We start from the raw sequence: 23,546 nt of genomic DNA on the forward strand, positions 1-23,546 counted from the left end.
GAAAGAACTAAACATGAGACAGAGGAGGTAGTTAGAATTGATAAAGGATTACGACTGTGACATCAAATACTATCCTGGTAAAGCTAATGTGGTCGCCGACGCGCTAAGTCATAAGAACGAGGAAGTCATTGCAACAGTGAAGTCATATCAGTTGATTATGAACTCAAGTCTTTTCGAAGAAATCATCAAGGTACAGTCAGAAGTGTTGGTAGATGAAGGGCTAGTGAACAAGGAAAGGATTTTCGGTCACCAAGACGAGTTGATGGAAAACACTCATGGTGTTAAGACTAGGTTTGACCATATGTGGATTCCACGCCATGGAGATCTCAGAGGTCGAATCTTAGATGAAGCTCATAAGTCGAGATATTCGATTCATACAGGAGCTACGAAGATGTACCAAGATTTGAAAAGAGATTACTGGTGGCCAGGCATGAAGAACGATGTAGTAGATTATGTCAGTAAGTGCCTAACTTGCTTGCAAGTCAAGGCAGAGCACCAGAAACCTTATGGAAAGATGCAGCCTCTTGAGATACCAGAATGGAAATGGGAACACATCACCATGAATTTCATAACTAAGCTACCTCGTACAGCTAAGCATCATGATACCATCTGGGTGATAGTGGACTGTCTGACCAAAAGTGCTCACTTTCTGCCCATATCATAGGCCATCTCGTCAGAAACGTTAGCAAATCTGTTCATAAAAGAGGTTGTCAGCATGGAGTCCCGTTATCGATCGTGTCTGATAGAGATACTCGATTCACTTCGAGGTTTTGGAAGAAGTTCCATGAAGCTATGGGAACGAGATTGAACATCAGTACGGCGTATCATCCTCAAACCGATGGACAGTCTGAAAGGACGATCCAAACCCTTGAGGATATGTTACGTGCTTGTGTTTTAGACTTTGGAGGAAGTTGGGATGACTATAACAACAGCTACCATTCAAGTATTGGTATGCCACCGTTTGAGATGCTTTACGATAGACGATGTAGAACCCCGGTGTGTTGGGGAGAGATTGGTCAGAAAGAGATGGGAAGTTTAGAAGTCGTAGAAGAAACCTCTACAAAGTTCGATTAGATCAAGGCAAGAATGAAAGCTGCTCAAGACAGACAGAAGTCGTATGCTGATAAGCGGCGACGCCCGATTCAGTTTAACGTTGGTGACAATGTGATGCTCAAGGTCTCGCCTTCGAAAGGAATCATTCGTTTCAGGAAGCGGGGAAAGTTGAGTCCAAGGTACATTGGACCGTTTAAGATTATAGATCGTGTAGGTGAAGTGGCTTATTAACTGGATTTGCCAGATGAGTTAGAAGGAATTCATTCAACCTTCCATGTTTCTCACCTAAGGAAATGCCTAGCTGATGACACGTCTCATGTGCCATTAATGGACATTGAGTTTGATGAACAGCTGAACTATATTGAACAACCGACGAGATAGTCGACCGCAAGGAGAAGCAACTTCGTCACAAGGTTATACCTTTAGTGAAAGTGATATGGAAGCATCGCAAGGGTTCAGATGCTACTTGGGAAGCTGAGGATGAGATGCGCAAGTTTTACCCGAATTTGTTTATGTAATAGTTAGGTTTCGGGGACGAAACCTCTTTAAGGAGGGAAGACTTGTAACATCCTGTTTTTGGTTATAATAATAAAATAAATTTCATTTATTTTATAGTTGTCACACCCCGCCACGGCGGAATCACGAGGGTTGACGAATGTGGTTGTCAAAGCATATGATTATTGCAAACACAAACACACAAATTGGATACATAGTTAAAATTCAGAGTTTACATCCCAAAATCAACGTTTAAGTCTCAAAACATTTATTAAAAGACATTGTTTCTAAGATTTTGCCCATATGACCAAATACATGGGTTATACAAGTAAAATCCTCCAAAATGCATATCCGACACTTGTGTGCATGTTATCCTACGTCGCTTCCCACCTGAGTGATTGTGCTTTAAGTACCTGAAAAATATACTTTGAAATGTCAACGTAATATTGGTGAGTTCACAGGTTTTAGCGTTTACAAGTTTGTAAAACCTCTTAGTATGAAATGCTTCCACGTATACGATAAGCAAAAACAAGTAACGATTGACCTATCGTAAGCTAGCAAAGAATACGATAAATATGAACTACATGAGGCATAACCAAACCAAGACACAGGTGTGAATAAATATATTTGGTGAAAAAAAAATTACTTTGTACTGTATATAATTAAAATATGTTTTCACAATGTATTTCAGGAGCTACAGTTACGATTTGTGGCACGTGTAATTAGTCATCACACATGTAAATACACATACACGTAGTTCAACAATATGCACATGTTCACATTTACTAATGTATATAGTATTACCAAAAGCACCATATTTCTCTTTTATCAAATACATTATTTTTACTATATATAGCTTCTAAGGTTCAAGCTCCATTGAATTTAGATTCTCCATATTCACCAACTCAAAAGACACATCTACTTAATCTTTCACAACTAAATATATTTTTACTTGAAATGTACCACTTATATTTACTTTTGAGCCTACTTTTCAGACAATACAATATAATTTTTACACATTCCATAGTAATTCTTTATTTATTTTATGTTGTTAGTTCAGTGTCACATGCTTTCATGAGTTTTTACTAGACCATGCTTTCAAGTATTCCTGACAACTAATATTCATAAGAATAACATTTGTTACCTAATTATTTTCCATTTTCATACATCATAAATTTCATATCTCAGATGAGTTTTTGCATAACTATATTTAAACATGAATATCGGTTTCACACCTAATCTCAAAATTATGTACATCTTGTAAAAGTTTCATGTTACATAAAATTTCACATATTCATGAATTTACTTTCTGTTTCACAATTTATGATTTTAAATTTACTAACATATTAATACCTTACTTACATATGAGCATGTTACTTATTTTTATTTTTTTTTTTTATTTTTATTTACGTGAGCTACTAACAAATTTTTAGAGCTATAACTAACATTAAGTAGGTACATAATCCTTGTATAAATAATCAGACTTCTATTTCTTCTTTTTTTTTCTTTTTACGAGTGTATTTAACAAATAAATGCTATATGTATTTTCTTTATGGTTTTATAATTCTAACGACATAGCAATTTGGGTGAACATAGCATGCCTTTTTTTATATATATAGTGGATAAATATATAAATAAAATATTTAAGTTCTTACCTAGAGCAAACAAAGAAAATGGTGAGTGTATGATGGACTTTGTGTTTCCTGATCCTCAAGGGTTCTAGCACTTGCTCAAAACTTCTAATCCTTGGTTTAGTGAAGTAATTGTTATTGTTTGGGTGGGTTGGGTCGTTATCGGTTTAGATAAATAAAATATGAGTTGGGCTAGTGTTGGGTGTATGGATATGGGTTATGAACTTGGGTCATAAGGGAGAGAAGGAAAGACCATGGGCTTAAGCCCATGATCCATAAATATATAAACCCTTAATCTCCATTTAATCCTCATTCACACATATTCCATACACCACCAAAACACACACTTAAGATCTCTCTCTAGTTCTCTCCTTCTCTAGCCGAAACCAAGAAAGAATCCGAGCACCGACCCGAGGTAATGATAGTTTAATATTGTATGAGCTTAACCCGTTAGATATAATCACAAAACGACGAGCCGACACCGTTAAACCGTTTAAGTCACGAGATCCGGATGGAATCGGGTATAAACCTAACCCATGATGAGCTTAGGGGTCACCCTAGCTCAGATCTGGATCGAACGGGACGAAAAACGATGAAAAACGAGTTAAAACTCGTTTTTTCCGACGTGCTCGCGGTTTTCCGGCAACTCTCCGGCGGCGGCGCCTGAAAAGTTAATACGAGGATGTCAGGGAATGTTCTGACATTCCCTGACCTAACCCTAGTTCGCTACGGGAATGTAACGAATCAAAGGTGATTCGCTAGCTGGTTCGTCTATGGGAACATAACGAACTAGCTACAGTTCGTGTTCAATTCGTTAAGTTGATTCGCTGAGGAAAGAATAAAGAACTGTCCTTAGTTCGCGTCCAGATTCGTTAAGGAAAAGATAACGAATTCGTTATAGTCATTCGTTAGAAAAGATAACGAATTGGATGGACCAATTCGTTACCAAGACTGGTTCGTTATGGACTGATTCGTTATAAGGTCCAGTTCGTTAAAGGGTTCAATTCGCTGCATCGATCAGTTCGTTAAGATAACATAATTCGTTAAGAACCAAGTAACGAACCAGAAGTTTGATAGAATGACAGAACAGTCCCTGGACTTGAAAAGAATGATTTAATTACAAAGAAGCCCTTGAACTTTTATCTAGCAAATTAAATAATGATCCAAAATTCTAATGGAAAATGTGTTAAGACAGTTAATCGACCCCAGCCAGGGGCTCTGCCCCTTGGACCCTGCTAGGGGCTACCGCCCCTAGACCCCGCTGCCAGGGGCGCTGCCCCTGGACCCCCGTCCGTCAAGGGTTATAATTAGACTAGAAACGCAATATGGGTAGTGATAGTTAATTGATGCATGTAATTATTATACAGTTAGTCGTGCCCAACTGAAGAAAGGAATAACTATTAACGGTAAACGTAACCGACTTCAGGTGAGTTTCTAACCCCATTCCTTGTTATGCTTTTGGGGCTGTGTGCATACTCGATGTGATTAGTTAATACACTTATCCTAAGTGATAAGTGTATGCCATATATGTATTATGTGAAATGTATGAATGATTTCGTGTCGGTACATGAACGATTTTCGAAATTGCATGTACTGTCAGGAAATGGTTGATGTTATATGTATGACGTAAGATGAAGAATGATTGATGTATGTACATGCGAAACTTACGATTATGTATATAGAAAAGTATGTTATAAAGGTTTGGAATAAAGGGTACCGGACCCTAATAATATCCGAGGATGGAGGGTACCGGACCCTAATAATATCCGAGGATGAAGGGTAACCGGACCCTAATAATATCCGAGGATGAAGGGTGACCGGACCCTAATAATATCCGAGGATGGAGGGTACCGAACCCTAACAATATCCGAGGTATGTAGGGCGAATGCTCTTTATAACATAAGGTTAGTTATGAATGTATATGAAAGAATGATGGATAGGTTAAGTATGTAATGCGTACCTAGGGGCACGTATATGTGTATGTAAAGTAAGTTATGTGATTAACTAGAACTCACTCAGCGTAGCTGACTTTTAGTATGCACGCAGGCAAATAGGTTGAGGCAGCTCGCGTGATTGAAGACACATGGCATGGAATCGAAGATACTGGCATCTCGAAGAAATGTTGTGATGTTTTAAAGATTATGTTTTGTTTTAAATGACTATGAATGTTTTATAAGACAAGATTTGAAGGTTATGTAAGATATTATGGTTGAAGTTTTATATTCCGCGTAAAGTTTTAATTAACTCTGATATTTAGAACTGCGTTTATGAGTAAATACAACACCAAAGTATGGCTACCGGTAACGGGGCCTTACATATTTGGTTGTTCGATTACGGTTGCTATTAGACGTTCCTCTATGGGCGCGGTGGAGGGCGGCTTGGGGTTCAGAGGGCACAAAACACCTTCGGGGGGCGGCAATGGCGGGGAGGGGGGGGGGGGCGGTGGAGGAACAATCGTCAAAACCATGGGCGCCTTTGGTAATATTTGTGGGTCATCTATCTCTCCATCTCTCACACACGCAAATACATACATATGCATTATACACACAAACACACACACACACACACATATATATATATATAGGAGATGGTTTAGGAGAGAAGTCGTTTTATTGCGAGAAGTGTGAGAAATGAATCTGGGCCATTAATTTATCTAATCAATGGTCCATAACAACAATGACAAACTTGTAATAAATTGAAGTAGAATGTTTACTAATTTACATAAAACGGGTATATTGGTCTTGTGTAGATAATTTATGATAGGATAGTACACAATCAGTTACATGCTTCAACTTCTTCTAGATATCTTATGCCGAAAATTAAATGAAAATTAAATTTTACATTCAAGCATCTTCATGAATTTCTATTTATCCTTAATATTATTTACTTCAGACATACAAAATCAAAGTTAAATAATAATCTCGTTCTTTGAGTAGCTTGATCCAATTATTGAAAAATTCAGCAAATTATTGAAAAAAAGTTTTAAATTATTTTAGATAATTTTATTTTCTCGGGATGCACTCATGGAATTTCCAATATATATATATATATATAGTTTTATTTTCTAACCTACACATATGTGTTTCAACCTACACTGTGTGTATGTCTATGTGTGAATTGTGCAGGAAACATTTTACCTTGTGTGCATTTTTCAGTTCAGTAATAAAAATGTTCAACCTTATTGGAAAGAATTAATTCTAATGCTTTTGTAGTTTGAGTGAATGTAAAATTATAAAAGTTAATAACCCTACACAAATTTTAATAGAGCCAATAATCCTACACAAATGTGTAAGCCGACTGTGTAGGTATTAAAAATATTTATACTTGGGCAATTATAAATTACCTTATATATGATATACAATTATATTATTTATGACATCATGTGTGTGTAGATTGTTTATTTGTTGTGTAGGTAGTAAATATGAAATTGTGTACGAATGATTTATAATTTTTAATATGTAGGGAAGCTTATTTGTTGTGTAGGATGTCGTGTTAATAATCAAGATTGTTGATTAGTTTGTTGGACATGTAGGAAATCATGTTAAAGTGTATGAATAATGTCATGCTTTGTTGTGGAGGGCATATACGGAGACATTTTGGGGGGAAATAAATTGGGATTGTGGAGAGAAGTATTGCTATTTTTACCTATTAAAAATACTAGTTTAGTATATATTTATCTTATTTTTTGTTTCATTTAATAGTTTCAACATATTTTATAAATTTAATGATCATAACTGTTTAATTTGTTGTGGGATGAAGATATAATGATGAATATTTAATTATAAATAAAAAAAAGTTAAAGTTTAACTTGAATAGTAGAATTAGACAAAAAAAATAAATAATTCCTATGTTTCTTAAATTAAATTAACACATAATCAAATTAATAAATTTTAATAAAGTGAAACTTTCAATAACTTAATAGTTACCAAATTAAGATAGTTCACATTTTTATCACGATGCCTTGGATTTATTTAAATGAGAAAAATAAAAGAAATTTTTGATTGGTTGAAATGATCTCTCGCACTTTTTGCAATAAAATGACTTCTCTCCTAAACTTATATATATATATATATATATATATATATATATATATATATATATATATATATATATATATATATGGGCGCCCTAGAGCATTAAACCATAGCGGGGCATGATAGGTTGGGGGCTTCGATGCCCCCGGTGCTTACGTAGCACAGTGGAGGGGCTTTGATGCCCTAAAAAAAATCGATAAACGGAATTACGTGGGCTTTGGCACCATAGAGGATAGTCTTAGTAGTAAACGGAAACATAAATTAACAATAAACAATTGATCCATAATAGTTGGAATGACAACAGTCTCAAATTCCGATAACTTTAATTATTGGCTAAGACTTAGTCTATTATACCTGATATTATATTTAATTTCAAAGCTCAAAGGTTATTTGGGTTTTTCGCTTTAACCCGAAACTTATAATTCAAAACCGAGAACCAACCAGAATTACTTCAGTTCGGATTCGAGTTAGTCTTATCTCGGGTTTGGGTTTTCCGGGTTTGGTTAGTTTAGGTTCGAGTATGAATTTTCTCGGGTTAGGTTTCAGGTTTCGGGTAAAAGTAACAACCCTAGGTCCCAACCCAATCGGGTTCAACCCATTTCCAACTCGGTCGTGCGATGTTGAACGGGCATCACTAGTAGTGGTTTGTTTGAGTGTTCCCCATTTGTTAATGATTTATAAAAGGAAGAACTTTTTGATATAATAATGCAACTCTTGTCAGAGTTTACACTGTCTAGACATAGTATTTGTGTGAGTTCATTATGGTGTATGGAAGATATTGTTAGAAGACACATTAGTGACCCTTACCGTTTAAATAAACGATCAGTGAAGAAAACTCTTAATTAGATGACTGGGAAGATAACTAGAATGGATTAGTTAACATCTCTTGAACCTCTACAAATCTGTTGCATCAACAATAAATTGCTTGAATTATAGAAAGAGTTTACAAGTTAATTACCTTTCTTTCTTATAACATCAACTACGTTTATTATACTAGAAGTAACTTTTATTGTGAGAAAAGTTTTGGTATATAACGTCAAGAGTGTGGATATTGTAGAAATGATGAGAATAGATCTTGACCATACATAATCAAGTTTGAAGATCAAGATCAAATTTACTAATTATTTTAGAAAGTGTGACTTTCAAATACAAGAAAGGGCAATTTGGTCTAATATTTAAACCCATAAATGAGTTCCTAATTTTTATCCCACGTAAAGAAAGTTGAAGAATCCAAATGATGATCAAAATTAAGAATCAAGATGAACAAAACATTTTTAATTTTCTATACAGCTTCATAATATTCGTTTATATAACAACACACAAAGTTTATAGTTTTCTTTACTGACTTAATCTTTGTGTTCACTACCAATATCATATTATTTTACAACCTTCTACACCACAATTATATTTTTTCGTGTTCAATACCAACACCATAATTTTCTTTACTAACACAATAATTTTTTGTTATTTGTGTGTGTGTTCAATACAAAGACCATAATTTTTTTTACCGGTTTTATCTCCGTTTATACCAACATGACAGTTTATTATCATCACCAGCTTCATATTCATCTATGTGTTCACTACCAATAATTTTCTTTAGTGTTCAATGCCAACACCATAATTTTCTTTTTTGTGTTCAATACCAACATTGTAATTTTCTTTAGCGGTTTCATCTAAGTGTATACATGTGTACCAACACGATAATTATTGTCACTAGCGTCATCTTCAATACCAGCACCATATTTTTCTTTACTAACACCGTAATTTTCGTTACCAACACCATCATTGTTATATTTCATGGTAGTAGCACATGAAATCATTACAACACAAACTGTTTACAATACCAACATCACATAACTTGTTGAATCAGTTCGTATATTACAAATCAGATTTTGAAAAACCTTGAATGTCGAATTGCAATTGATATCATGGAATAAATCACATTTTATATGTACAAGATTAAATAAATCAATCTTGAATAAGAGATTGAAGATCGTGATATTAAATACTAGATTAAAAAAATCAATTGCCAAATAAATCTTGGAATGAAATTTGGTAACCGATAGCATATACTATGCAAGATTAAAGGAATTGAGATTTTGATATGTGACCATAATGCCCTTTTTCTATTAAATTGTTAATTTATATTATAATTTTCTAATTGATTCCTACCATTCTCAAAAAAAAATCATTTTCTATTTGATCTTTCCTCATAACGTCAAATCTATTAATCATACTTTATGTTAATTTAAATCTTTATGAAAGACATAAAAGTGAATTATTTAAAGGAACTTTTCTTAATAACAAGTTTTAATCAACTGAAAAAAAAAACGAGTGGTAAAGTTTTTCTACTAACAAAACTGAAGCAATTTATAAAATCAACCCCGATCTAAATGATAATATAATTCCACATTATGGTTTTCACATGATCAATTGATGTGATAAGGTATCAAGAAGAAAACCAATAACTAAGATAAGTAGTTTGGGATTCATCCCAACAACAAGGCTGAAAGTATTTCTCCCATGGTCTTGTCCGATGATTCACCTTCGTTTTCGACTTCGACACCCGACTCCAGCACAGCAGCATCAAGTACTAGTTTCCTTTTTGCAATCTCGTACACATTCTCATCAACCGTGTCCTTTGTTACCAACCTTGAAAAACGATATATCGCATATGAGCTTTAATATCATATAGCATAAACGACTATAGTTTATGAACCCGACACATAATAATGACAAAAGTTTTCGCAGGTCCTTTTAGACCGATGTTCTGTTAACTCTTTTGCATATTGGCACAACAAATTTACCACCAGAATCACAAATGTATATAAAATAATAATATTTAAAGAGTATACCATACCAAACTAGTTCAAGTTAGAAAAATAGGATTTTAATTAACCCAACTAATAATCCATAATGACAATATTGCCAATAACATTCTTTACTTTTGCTTTAGTTAAAAAGTGCAATCTACGTAGCTTGACCATCATAGATTTACAATCTACACACGATTTTGCTTGTAATTTTCCTCATTTCGTTCCTAATCATCATTGAGAGCGAAATCGTGTATAATCAAGTGTAAATCTATGATAATTATGTTACTGGAAATGCCTTGACAATGAAAGTGAAAGTTGTGAGTGTTATTGGTCAAACTGGCAATATAGGATATTAGAGTTATAGTTTGGAGTATTAAAATCCAATTTGACTTTTAAGTTAAAACATAAAGCACATTTTAATAAAAATAACAATGAAAACAAGTCAACCCGCAAACCCGTCATGTTGACTTGGACACAGCCATAACTAAACATGTTCATGAGTTTGACAGAAAACGGACCAACACCCATTTAAACTAAACCCAAACCCGCGAATTTCGTGTAGCGTTTGTGTTCGTATCAGAAACTGACACCCTAGTTAAGTAAAAGATTGGACTGGAAGTTTTGTCACATATAAGGTAGGAAGAGAGAGATGAACCTGTAAATAGTAACAGGTTTGGTTTGACCGATGCGATGACAACGGTCTTCGGCTTGACGGTCAATTTGGGGGTTAAAATCCATGTCATGTATGATGACTGTATCAGCTCCAGTTAAATTCAGACCCTGTCCTCCAGCTCTTGTTGACAGCAAGCATGCATTTATAGAAGTATCATTATTAAATGTGTCCACAATTGTTTGCCTTTCTGTTACCTGAGTACTGCCGTAAGAAAATAATAAAAGTTATATTACTACAATGATAATCTCAGTTGTTTAGTTAAAGCAAATTATTAGAAAACAAGATACCTGCCATCAAGACGTCTGTAAGTAACGCCAATTACATCTAGAGCCCACTCTAAGATGTCAAGCATTGAAGTCCATTGACTAAAGATAAGAACCCGATGCCCACCATGCACAAGTGTAGGGAGAAGACCAGCCAAAGCCTGCACACATTTGAATTAGGTGGTGTTTGGGATTCCTTATTTTCATCAACTTTTAACTTATAAACTTTTTGAAAAGTTTATGTAAGGGTTATGACTTATGGAGAAAGCAAAATAAAAGGGTTTTGAAAAGTTAGAAATATGTAACTTTAATGGGTTTGATTTACCTATTACACCCCTCTTAACTCTCAAAACCCATTACATTCCTTTTAAAAAAGAGTGTCCTTTTTGGTTATTTTGGTTTTCCCCAACACATAAGCTAATCCAAACCTTTTTTTAAAAACCTCTTTTAAAAATTCATAAGTTAATAAGTCCTTTTAACAAAAAGTCCTTTTTCACTTAAATAAGCAATCCCAAACACTTAATTTTCATTTTCCTAAGAGGAAAATAATTAGTTTGCTTAAATATCTTATCATATACCCGGCACTTTGCAGACATCAGAACATGCTCATCTGAAAGATTTTCTGAATGACCATCACCATAGTAAAGTAACATTTGTAAGATAACAAAACAACAAATGAAGATGTGCTCCCAAAGAAAAATAACTACAATAACTAGCTTGTATAATAAACGAGCAAGTGCCTAAGCTTCATCGAGTTTCATGAACCAAAACAAGTTATTATCAATATAATTTACAAATTACAAAATAGATATTATGAGGGTGTTTGGCTATGCTTTAAAGAATTGCGTATTTGCTTTGTGAAAAGCAATAGCAATTTTGAAAAGCTCCAATTTGAAGCTTTAAAATGAAAGCTTTACCAAACAGATTTTGCTTTTCAAAAATCAAATAAGCAAATTTTAAAAGCTCACCGAAAACACCCCCTATATATTTACTTTCTTTTTCAACGACAAACTATACTACTTAATTACACCATTTTTCCTAAACTAACGTCATGCCAAAGAGTTGAGCCCGGGACCTCCCACCAAGTGGCATTATTACTACTTAATAATAATAAAAAAAATTAAATTATCCATACTATAACAAAAATTCTAAATAAACAATTACACATACAAACACAAAAAATAAAATAATAGATGAGACAAGCTCAAGCCCACTTAAGTTAAACATGGCAAGCTCAAACTTATTCCTTACTAAGAATTCAATACGAAAGGATATTTTAGTTTCTCTTTCAGTAACCAGCTTTGTTGTAGTTGATATGGAACTGATAATTTGACCCCAGTGGAAGTAACCAAATAAATAAAAGCAGACTATGCAATCATCCAACGATTTAAATTCGATAATTACTTATTCAAGTATCAAAAACTAGTTTCAAAAAGCAGATCCAAACAGTATTAACTTTCCACGTAAGCATAAGTATTTTTGTCAGTCTTTCTTATGACAATATCAATGTGGTGCAATATGTGCATTGCTGCAAGGGGCATACCAACTTCTACATCCATCTTTAATGAAACAGGAAAAATAAAAGCTATAAACCTTTTTACAAAGTAAAGAAAAAATGAACTCTTAAAAGCCTCCAAAGAAAATCATACAATTAATTCTAGAAAAGATTGCTACACTCACGAATGTTATTAAAAAGAGTAAACTGTCATTATCGTCCCTGTCATTTGGTCAGTTTTCTCAATTCTGTCCAAAAACATATCTTTTTCCACTTTCATCCTTATGGTTTCATTTTCTTGCCATTTCGGTCAAAATCGCTAACACCATTAGTAATATTCTGTTGAACGAGGGGCATTTATGTCCTTTTAATTTTTAAACCCTGTTATTATATTATATATTATATCATAAAGCACTACATAAATAATATATATTAATCCTCTTCATCACCAGGTACCACTCACAACCCCCAGTCATGCATCAATCATCAACGTCACCTGCATCAACCGCCCCTTCTCTGTTGTATTTCTCCTGAATCGCCAAATGAACACCGGTTAATCGGCCACCGGTTCAGATCTTGACGCCCCTTTCTTCCGGTCATGCCTTAAATTCACCGATTTAACTTAGATACCCCTCCCCAAAACTGGGTTTATTCCGGAGACAGTTTCCCTAATTTTGGGGTCTCCGATTACGATGCTTCAGAACAAGTGACGTTGTGTCGGTGTTTGTAGAATTTAAGGTTATGGTGGTAGCGATTTTGGATATGTTACAAACAAGTGATCGTGAAGAACCAACTGTGGTGGTAATGTGGTACTTGGTAGCCAGCAAGCGATTGGTGAAGACAAATTCGCTGGCGTAAGTATGATGGTGGTCAGAACTGGGAAAGATGAAGATGCGTCTCTGGTTGAATTAACTCTTTGGTTGAATTGAATCAGGTGGGGGGCAATGATGTCTGTAGTTTGGTGTGCGTTTGGCAAAATGAAACAGATTTTATATATGTTTAGTTGGAATTTTATATAAGTGAGGATATTTTGGTCATTTACGTTAACTTAACAGAATAATACTAAAAGTGTTAGCTATTTGAACCGAAATGGCAAGAAAATGAAACCGTGAGAACAGAAAGTGGTATAAATTTTTTTGATAATTGCAGTTTACATTATTAAAAAGGCCTTTTTTTTATCAGCATGCAATTAATGCGACATGGCCAGTCTAGAGCTTTGTGAAATTGACCAAACTTGAATGCTTACTTAGAATAAAACACCATAACTTCTAGGATATTACTTGTATTAGAGACTTAGCTAGGCATGATAGCTAAACCTGATATATATTCTAACACTCCCCCTGAAGCTAGAGAGTATATATCAAATGCTCCAAGCTTGTTACATAGATATTCAACTTATTTCAACCTGGAGACCTCTTAAGAAATTTTGTAAACACATCCATTAGTTGATCATTAGACTTGTCAAACTCGGTCACAATGATACAATCAATAAAACTTTTCCTGGCCAAAGTGACAAATCAATTTCAATGTGCTTTGTACCCTCAAGGAATACTGGGTTAGAGGCAATATAAAGCTTCATCGTCACATATGAGCTTCATTGGGGAACTCTTGCAAAACTTTAATTCATTTAAGACTAATTAAGACGATTCTATAAGACAATGTGCACTTATATATCAAAGAACCAAAACGTCACCGTATAACTTTTTTCTGGCCACCTTCTCGCTCACTCTTCAGATCTACTCGACATTGCTTCTTACCTGGCAACACCACCCACCTAAACACTCTACATACAAAACCGTTGGCTTCGATGAATTAAAGTTTCACAAGATTTCCCCAACGAAGCTCAAATGTAACAATAAAGCTACCTTACATATTGTCTCTTAACCATGTACTCCATGTAATGACAAAGCACATTGAATTTGATTTGTCACTTTGTCCCGAAAAGACTTATTGATGGGATCATTCTGACCAAGTATCAGACCATTAGTTATATTAATGATAGTAATATAGTATAGGGAATAGTATTGTAATTTGGTACTTGATAGTATATATAAACCCACCTTATGTCACCCTACATCATAACATTATTATAATATTTGTATCGTGGGAATAACCAATCTTCACCCATTCGGTTATTACATCCAGCATTTCCATAATCCCATGAATCCCAGGGTGGTTATCCCGTGTCTCCGGCTACAAACTCATGCACTACACCATCAGCATCAATAATGCTACAACTGAGCATTTTAACACCACATATTTCAATCATGGTCTCACATATTCCCGCCACGTGGTCCCAACAACCTTTTGACACGTATATGTTTGATCAACTCATAAAAGAACACAAAACCCGTCGCGATTGGAATACTCAGGACCATGGATGAAAACTGTCTTGTTAAAAAGCCCAGTTGTATTAAATAATGTAACAGGCGTGTAGCATTTGATAGAGATTGAGAGGGAGTGTTAAAATATACATTAGATTTAGCCGTCAGGCCCTTTAGCTAAGTCTGTTAGCGTTTTTAAAACTATATCTATACATTGTATTCATAACGGTATCAACGGATTATCCCTTTTACCTTCATAACTTATATAGCAAAAAAACCTCTAAAAGAATATGAGATTAGGTGATGTAAAAGACAAAAGTTTACAATGAAACAAGTAGAAAAATTATAGAAAGGTAGCGCTAGCACCCAGACCAGATGGGCTGCTAATATAAGAAAATATAAAAGCTAAAGGCCATAGCTGAAATACAAATCGGTGAGAAACAAAAAAAAGAAAGAACTATTAAGCAAGTGAAATAATTACCCGGTGAATAGAAAAGTCGTTGTAACTCTTAAGCTCCTCAATTACTCTGTCCAAAGTACATTCATCACCAAACACACCTTTGGGATGCAACATTTTAGCAAACCGAACAACATCCTTATCTGTGTATATACGCCTCACCAGTAATGGATGATTAGCAATCTGGCAAAAAAGTTACATAGTTTCAAAAAGTATTAACATTAATATAACAATTTTACAGAAAATAAGTCACAGATGTAGAAACCTTTCTGAACTGAACAAAATAGTTCGAAATCTGAAGGCGAGGAAGATTAGCAAACTTGGCCATACGAACACTTGCAGCTACACGGTAGTCCTGAATGGCTTCTTGATAAGCATTTCTTTGTTCCGTTTCCATGTGAACATATTCAACCTTCCATAAAACATTATTTAAAAAAAAACACTTTAAAGGTTTTATTATATGAAGGAAAGGAATAATAAATAACATAGCATACCCTTTGAACTTTTGCAACTAATTGTTGCATAACGTCTGATTTTAAGCGTCTTAGAATAAATGGTCCCAAGATTGACTTCATCCGATTAATCAACTCTGTATCTTCTGCATTTAACAGCTTTTTCAAATCAACATCTTCCGTTTCAAATAAATCAGGCATCATAAACTCCAACAATGACCATAGTTCCTGCAATTAAACAATAATTCAACAAACCAAGAGACTAAACTTTGTTATTATCTTACGTAAAAACTGTCAAAATAAAGCATACATGTAGATCATTTTGTAATGGAGTCCCTGTAAGCATTAAACGCTGGTTAGCATTTCTTGCAACCGACATTAAGTTTTTCCATCTGTAACTGTTCTTGTCCGTTAAAGCATGAGCCTCATCCATCAAAACACAACTCCATTTCCAACGTTTCAGGACTTTGCGATCATCTTTCTGTTGTGCGCTGTAAACAGAAACTTAGAAACAAAAACAAAAGGTTTAGACCAGAAATAAATGAGTACACTGCTAACCTGTGTCGTTCAAAAAGTGAGTAACATACGAGGATGACATTAAATGGTGGTGGCATTCTACTTTTGGATAGAGAGTTTAAGTGTTTAGAATGAGCTGATCTGGCAGCTCCATGGTATTGAAGAACTGTAAATGAAGGGCACCATTTTTTAAGTTCTCGTTCCCAGTTTTCCAAAACAGAAGCGGGACAAACAATCAAATGAGGTCCCGGATCATCTTCCAGGTGGTTCAGCAGGGTAAGGTATGTTATTGCCTAATTAAAGATCAAAACAACACTAAGTCTAAAGCAGATTATTTTGGCTTTCATAAACAAAACTCCACACGAACGTACCTGAATAGTCTTACCAAGTCCCATCTCATCAGCCAATATTGCTGCAGAATAAAATCAAGAAACAAAAAGGTTATGCTAACTTGCCTTTAAAAACAATGGTCTGGAAAGTGATATACAACTGAATGTTTTAGAATAAAAGCATCATGAATTCATGATGCATTAACACATTCCTATAAAATGTTGTAATAAGAGTACTTGTTGTGAAAAAGAAACATGATGACACCAGAACTAGGAGGATGTGTATACTAGATTCATGAGACGAAACAAAATTAAAATTAAATAAAAAACATGTTTTTGATTACTCATCCCATAGTTATTAAAAGCCCTCGTTTCTTGCTCCTAGGCTCATTTTTCAGGCGAGGCTCCATAAGTGCGCTTCTAGTTCCTAGGCGAGCACTTCGGCATTTTCTATGACAAGAACATGAGATGATAAAAGCTATGCAAAAGAAACACAAGGAGTGCTATTGAAACTTAGATCTAGGAGAGATCAAAGGAATTACATTGAACATTTTGTTATTCAAGTTTTAGAATTACATTTGACCTTGACTATCTTAGAACTTTTGGTACTAATTAGATGATGTTAAATGTTATATAATAGCTTTTGTTTACTGTATTTGAAGATTAGTATTATTTTTCATATACATAATATACTTTTAATTTTTTTTAATTAAGTGCGCTCTTTTTTACTCAGGCCCTCGCTTTTTTGGCGCCTTGCACCTAGACCCCAGGCAAGGCCTACAAGCCTTGAGTGCGCCTAGCGCATTTGATATATGTGATCCCATATTTAAAAAACACATAGGTTGTCCATTACTGGAAACATGCTTTTCCAAATATACTTAATTACTTATAGTAAATTAGTAATATGTTGGTAAGGTTGGCCCTGGTCCTCAGTTTGTTGACTTTGGTCTACTTATAAAATATTGTTTGTAAATCAAAAACTTCTATTCAACAATGTGTGAAGTCAAATACTGCATTTGTCATGGACAGTAAAATACTAGTCTTTCTTTATTAGTTATGCAACTTTCATAGCTAGCAATAAAAGTAGAAAGAAAAACATATTAACAGCCAACAGTAGGTAAATGAAACAAATAAAAGAAAGATCATACATTATATATAGACAAATCTATAAGTTTTCACTCATTATATGCTGACATAAAACACGACATGAGACCGAGAACAACTAACGGTTGATCAACTCGGCTGCAATGTCTAATAACTCAGTCAGAGTAGGTTCATTGTACTGCACCTAACCAATCGAATAGAAACTTCACAAACTGGCATTCCTCATCTAATAAAAGAAACTTCATGTATACTTAAAATATATAGTTCATGTGAACATACAAGATACTTGACAACCTTAAAGGGCACAACAAGCAAATTCTGCAATGAGGTGGCATACAGCATACCGAGAAAAGGGTCCACAGATTTCCACCACTTCAACTAGAGTGCATAGAATTTTGTTAACTATATACATAAAAGCATGTCCCATGCTCCTCGTTCTACCGACTAACATGAAGGCTCTCCTACACACGATGGATGTTGGGATTCATTACCATCCAGCTAAAGTTTATGAACTAAATCATAACCTACCTTAATCAAATCTTAAAAGTTGTTGAATACAAAACGCAAGATTGAATAGAACATCTTGCAGGCCTTGAAACTTATGGATTATAATCATTCTTATCTGAATGCTTTCAAAACCAACACCAGTTACTGATTTTTGTGCCCTTACGTACAGCCTCAGATACTTGTCCATAAATTGTGTAGATAAACACAATAACATACAAGATAGCAAAAGTCGCTAGGCGGACCCTAGACAGCCAATTGGGGAGTTGAGAGTACCCGTAGTACTCAGGGAGTACTCGGACATGGTAAATATAAAGAAAACTAATGGAGGTGATAAGACATGACAGGATTATGGTGTTGAGATTAGTACTAGGAGAAGAAGTAGGGCAGTAGTTTGCGCCTACGCGCCTCGGGTAGACTTAGGGGATCAGGAAAAGAGAGAATTTTGTGATTGCCTAAACGCAGTGGTAGGGGGCATACCTAGGAGCGAGAAGATCTGTATAGGAGGTGATTTTAATTGACACATTGGTAAGGCTAACGATAGTTTTCAAGCCGTACATGGGGGCTTCGGTTTTGGTGATAGGAATGAGACCAGCACAAATCTTGTTGAGTTTGCAGTGGCCCACGACCTAGGTATTATAAATTCGTATTTTAAGAAAGCAGATTCACATTTGATTACTTTTAGTAGTGGCGGGCGCAACACGCAAATTGACTACCTTTTGATGAGGCAAGGAGACCGATATTGGTGAAACGACTGCAAAGTCATACCTGGGGAGACGGTTGTGGCTCAACATCAACTACTGGTGGCAGATATAGGCTTCAGATATAAGCTGACTGTTCAAGAGAGGAAATGTACTGATGTACACCTAGAATTCGATGGGGAAATTTGAAGGAAGAAAATCTTCCAACGAGATTATGACAACATAACCTTTCAACGACAACAACCGAATAACTGCTACAACCGACGAATCACACGGGAAGAGATGTAAAATGCACTTAGGAGGATGGGAAGGGCTAAGGCGGTTGGCTCAGACAACATACCCATCGAGGTGTGAAAGTGCCTGGGAGAAGAAAGAGTCATGTGGTTAACTACTGATCAATATTATCCTCAAATCTGGAAAGATGCCAGACCAGTGGAGAAGCAGTGTCGAAGTCCCTATCTATAAGACCAAAGGAGACGCCCAATGTTGTGGCAACTACCGAGGAATCAAACTACTAAGCCACACTATGAAGCTATGGGAAAGAGTGATTGAGGTTAGACTTGAACGGGAAACCCAGGTTACGGTGAACCAATTTGGCTTCATGCTGGGGTGGTCCACCACAGAGGCAATACACATTATAAGAAGATTGATGGAAAAGTATAGGAAGAAGAAGCGCGACCTTCATATGGTGTTTATTGACCTAGAAAAGGCGTACGACAGTGTGCCACGCCAAGTGCTTTAGGAGTGTCTGGAGGGTAGAGGGGTCCCGAGGAAATATATAGAGATAATTATGGATATGTATACCAGGAGTGCAACAAGTGTCCGTGCGCCCGTAGGGGATACTGATTTTTTCCCCATGGAGGTACCTGACCCCTATCTATCGTCGTAGAAGCTATTCCTAGGAAAGATTATGGGTCTCGGGTATCCAATCAATTAATCCCCCAAACCGGGGAATCTTAAGCAGAAATGAAAGAGTAGGGTGAGGGAAAAGAAAAAGGGGGAAGCAACTCAATTTAAGAGCAATAGGGGTCAGCGTTGAGTCTGTTTCTTTTTGCAGTAGTCTTGGATGAGTTGTCAAAGTCGATTCAGAAGACGCTCCTGTGGTGCATGATGTTCGCAGACGATATTGTGTTAGTTGCTGAGAGAAAACAAGATCTAAACATGAGGCTAGAGAAGTGGCGACCAACCTTAGAGACAAAAGGTTTAAGAATTAGTCGCACTAACACGGAGTACCTCCACTGTGATTTTGGTGAGGTAAATGGCAATGAGGACGTCCAGATCACCATTGAAGGGCAAACGGTCCCGCAGGTAACGAAGTTCAAGTACCTAGGATCATTTGTCCAGTGCGATGGGGAATTAGATAATGATGTGGCCCATCGAGTTCAGATAGGATGATGTAGATGGAGAGCAACCACAGGTATATTGTGCGATAAGAGATTCCCAACTAAAATAAAGGAAAATTTTATAGGGTCGCAATAAGACCTACAATGTTATATGGAACAGATTGTTGGGCTATCAAGAAGACACAAAGGCGGAAGATGGAGGGAGCAGAGATGAGAATGCTACGCTGGATGTGTGGGCACACAATGTTAGACTAAATAAGAAATGGTATGTTTCGGGAGAGATTAGGGGTAGCTAACATATCCGAAAAGATAAGAGAGTGGAGATTGAAATGGTTTGGACATGTGAAGAGAAAACAGACAACAAATCCTGTTAGATTTGTAGAAAACATTACAAATCACTCCGAGGACATGGTTGAGGATAGGAATTCTTGGAGACGTCGAATTAAAGTTAAGGATTTTTAGGGAGAAATGAACGCCTTAGAGGCTTCTCTTTACCTTATTTTTTGGGTCACACACCATTATGTTATTTTCTTTTCTTATATTATATATTCTTATCTATGTATGTATTAGTATTATTATTTGTACTACGTCTAATTATATTATTGTTGAACTTTGATTTCCTCTTATATCACCTCATACATGTTTTAAGAGTAGAGGGTCTCTCTGGAAGCCACCTCTCTATCCCATTGGATAGAGGTACGGTGTGCCTACATCCTACCCTCCCCAGACCCTACTTATAGCTTTGCTATTGGTGGGATTCCACTGGGTATGATTGATTGATTGATTGAATTTTTGGATATTATATATATGTTAAAACATGCATAATTCACATAAAAAGGCAGCGTAGCCGACTTTTGACCAACTTTTGGAGAATCCTAGCCTCACTAGTCTGACTTTTGACCGCCTCCCTTGAAGAAAGTCTCCAAGGTAGAGGTCTGAGGACCGAATAGTCGGCCTTGGAATCTGACTATTACAACACTGATGACATACGCATGTAGATGTGATTCCTTTGAACACATCATTTTGGTTCATGATAATCCAAACAAACTAAACCTTGTCAAATACATATCTAACTACGGCAGGCAATATATTTGTGCAAATAGAAGAAATTTGCTCCATAAGACACAAAAGATGAAGAGGAGGTGAGGTTACCTCCTGCAACTTTCTTCCGGTACAAAAGCATGAGAAAATTGACTCCAACAAGCTGGTATGGTTTCAAAAGCGGTTGGAATCCTGAATCACCACCAGCTCCACATGCTTGACATATATCATCCTAACAACACCAAATTACAATAATAATTAGTATAAAACCTAAATTACAAATAATATAAAAACAAACAAACTAACATGAGTGACGACTCTAACGGTGGAAGCATCAACTTCGGCATAACGATCATCAGACATTAGAGTAACAGCAGACGATCCATAGAGCTCACTGCGTAGCTCAGCCGATATCTTAGCACATTTCTGCAAGGCTTTTCCAACAACATCATCATCACTCACTTGTTCATCATCCTGAGCGTTGAAATGAATGACGTCATCGTCGATGACAAACCTCCGTCCACGGGTAGCCACTGTGGTGGACGAAGGCTCAGTGAAGTCATAGTCCTCGAGAACCTCAGGCTTGATGATTTCAACAGAGGAGTCGGATGAATAGTTGGAAGTGGATGTTTTGAAAGCGAATGACTCGATTGGTGGTGGTTGTTGGGGTTTGGGGAGTAATCGAGAGGAGTCAAACTGGTGGTTTGACCATTCGTCGTCGGATATTTCGATTGACTCAAACCCTCGCTTCATCTGAAGAAGAAGAAGAAGAATAGGTTTGTACGGAAATGGCGTTGCCTTCACGGACGGAAGGAAGGAAAAACGTCACCAGATCTTTCGTCCGCCCGGGCAGTAGTAATCAAGAAAAAGTAGTAATAAGTAGCAACGTTGCGGTGTTCAACGAGTGTGTCTTGGTTAAAACTCTTGTTGCTTATGCTTGTCAAACTTAATAACAAAAAACATCTTTTATGTTTCAAATTCCTATCACGTTATATCATTTGTCACTAACAGAGTTCATTTTTGTTGTTAGATCTGATCATGTGCAAGGCATATGAGGGTAGTTTAGTAATTTTACATTTTTATTTAATAACTAGAAATATAACAAATAAAAAGACATCTCCTTCCTCTCCAAACCACCACCGTCCACCCCTCTCTTCTTTCTCTCTCTACTCCACAAAGCCACCACCATCCGATCATCAACTAAACAACCGACGCCACCTTCAAAACCTCCGTCACCACATCATACCAGACCAAGAACCGGAATGATTACAGCTCAACACACTTACATTGGCGTCGCCGGACTTCTTCAGTGCAGCGACGGTGGCGGTGGCAGGTAACGATTTGAGAGAATTCTCGAAATGGTACTTGGTTAGAGGGGAATGCTTGTGCAAGTCTCAATCGAGTTTTGGGCTATAGGGTTTCCGAAAATTGATAATTTTGGAAGAAGATATGAAATAGAGAAAACAAAAGGGGTTGAAGATAATCCCCAAACCCTTACCTACACAGACTTGTTGGTGGCCGGTGGTGGTATGTGGTGATGGCCGGTGATGGTTTCTTGACTCTATAAGACATAGAGTAAGAGAAAGATTGAGTTGATTTTGGTTTTAAGGTTTTGATTTGGGGGGATTTTGGATTAATACATGAATTGTGTGGTTTGATTTTGGGGATTTGCTCATTTTGAAGATGTAATTGCAGGTAGAAAGTAGCAGATCGAAAGAAGAGAAAGAGAGAGAAAGGTAGAACTTTATATATTTTTATTATTTTTAGTTTTAATGATTAAATAAATTATAAAATTACTAAACTACCCTCATGTGTCTTGCAAATGATGAGATTAAACAAAAAAATTAACTCTGTTAGTGACAAAGGATGTAACATGATAGGGATTTGAAACTTAAAGGATGTTCTTTGTCATTAAGTTTGTTAAAGGACAACAATTGAAAAAAACGTGCAAACATAAAGGACAAGTTTTGCCATTGTGTCTTACATTTTAAGTCTTGCTGCAACTAGCCTAAACAATTTCATCTCCACATAATAAAAGTATCTATACATGCTCATTATAAACACAATCACGAGACAAAAAAAAAGTTCAAGAAGTTACCAAGGATTTAGTTATTGTTTACCTGAATGAACAAACATAAACACATTTTTGTTCATTCATTTATACTCATGAGCGTATGTTTATGTTTGTTTATTTACACATGTTTAAACTTAATAAATGCATAAGTAGTCATATTAATATGAATATACACATTAATACATATGTTAAGTCGTAGTCTTAGGCCGTCTCGTGTCCTCGATATGATCAATAACAACAG

The 23,546-nt window shown here is 35.8% G+C and overlaps 1 protein-coding gene across 1 annotated transcript; it reads right to left on the minus strand.

Annotated features, from left to right (window-relative positions):
- Nucleotides 1–9,541: 9,541 nt before the first annotated feature.
- Nucleotides 9,542–21,997, minus strand: LOC143571774 (protein CHROMATIN REMODELING 19-like). The gene is made up of 12 exons (XM_077057111.1): nucleotides 21,538–21,997; nucleotides 21,343–21,463; nucleotides 16,581–16,621; nucleotides 16,252–16,502; nucleotides 16,004–16,184; nucleotides 15,736–15,921; nucleotides 15,507–15,653; nucleotides 15,267–15,424; nucleotides 11,544–11,619; nucleotides 10,990–11,126; nucleotides 10,685–10,903; nucleotides 9,542–9,865 (listed from the first exon to the last, which is right to left on the minus strand). The coding sequence occupies exons 1-12, from the start codon at nucleotides 21,982–21,984 to the stop codon at nucleotides 9,703–9,705; spliced, it is 2,127 nt and encodes a 708-aa protein (XP_076913226.1). The 5' UTR covers nucleotides 21,985–21,997; the 3' UTR covers nucleotides 9,542–9,702.
- Between the last annotated feature and the right edge of the window lie 1,549 nt (nucleotides 21,998–23,546).

Source organism: Bidens hawaiensis, unplaced genomic scaffold (genome assembly GCF_021521415.1).
Source record: "Bidens hawaiensis isolate Kalapana, Puna unplaced genomic scaffold, B.hawaiensis_p1.1 tig00025572_1, whole genome shotgun sequence".
Lineage (NCBI taxonomy): Eukaryota > Viridiplantae > Streptophyta > Magnoliopsida > Asterales > Asteraceae > Bidens > Bidens hawaiensis.

What these genes read in the sequence shown, in the direction of transcription:
- LOC143571774 (XM_077057111.1), bottom strand. Translation starts at nt 21,984, where the DNA reads ATGAAGCGAGGGTTTGAGTCAATCGAAATATCCGACGACGAATGGTCA. An exon ending in GACTTGGTAAGACTATTCAG is followed by an intron (nt 16,503 to 16,580) that starts GTACGTTCGTGT and finishes ATCTTTAATTAG; the next exon opens with GCAATAACATACCTTACCCT. An exon ending in TACAGACGTCTTGATGGCAG is followed by an intron (nt 10,904 to 10,989) that starts GTATCTTGTTTT and finishes TTCTTACGGCAG; the next exon opens with TACTCAGGTAACAGAAAGGC.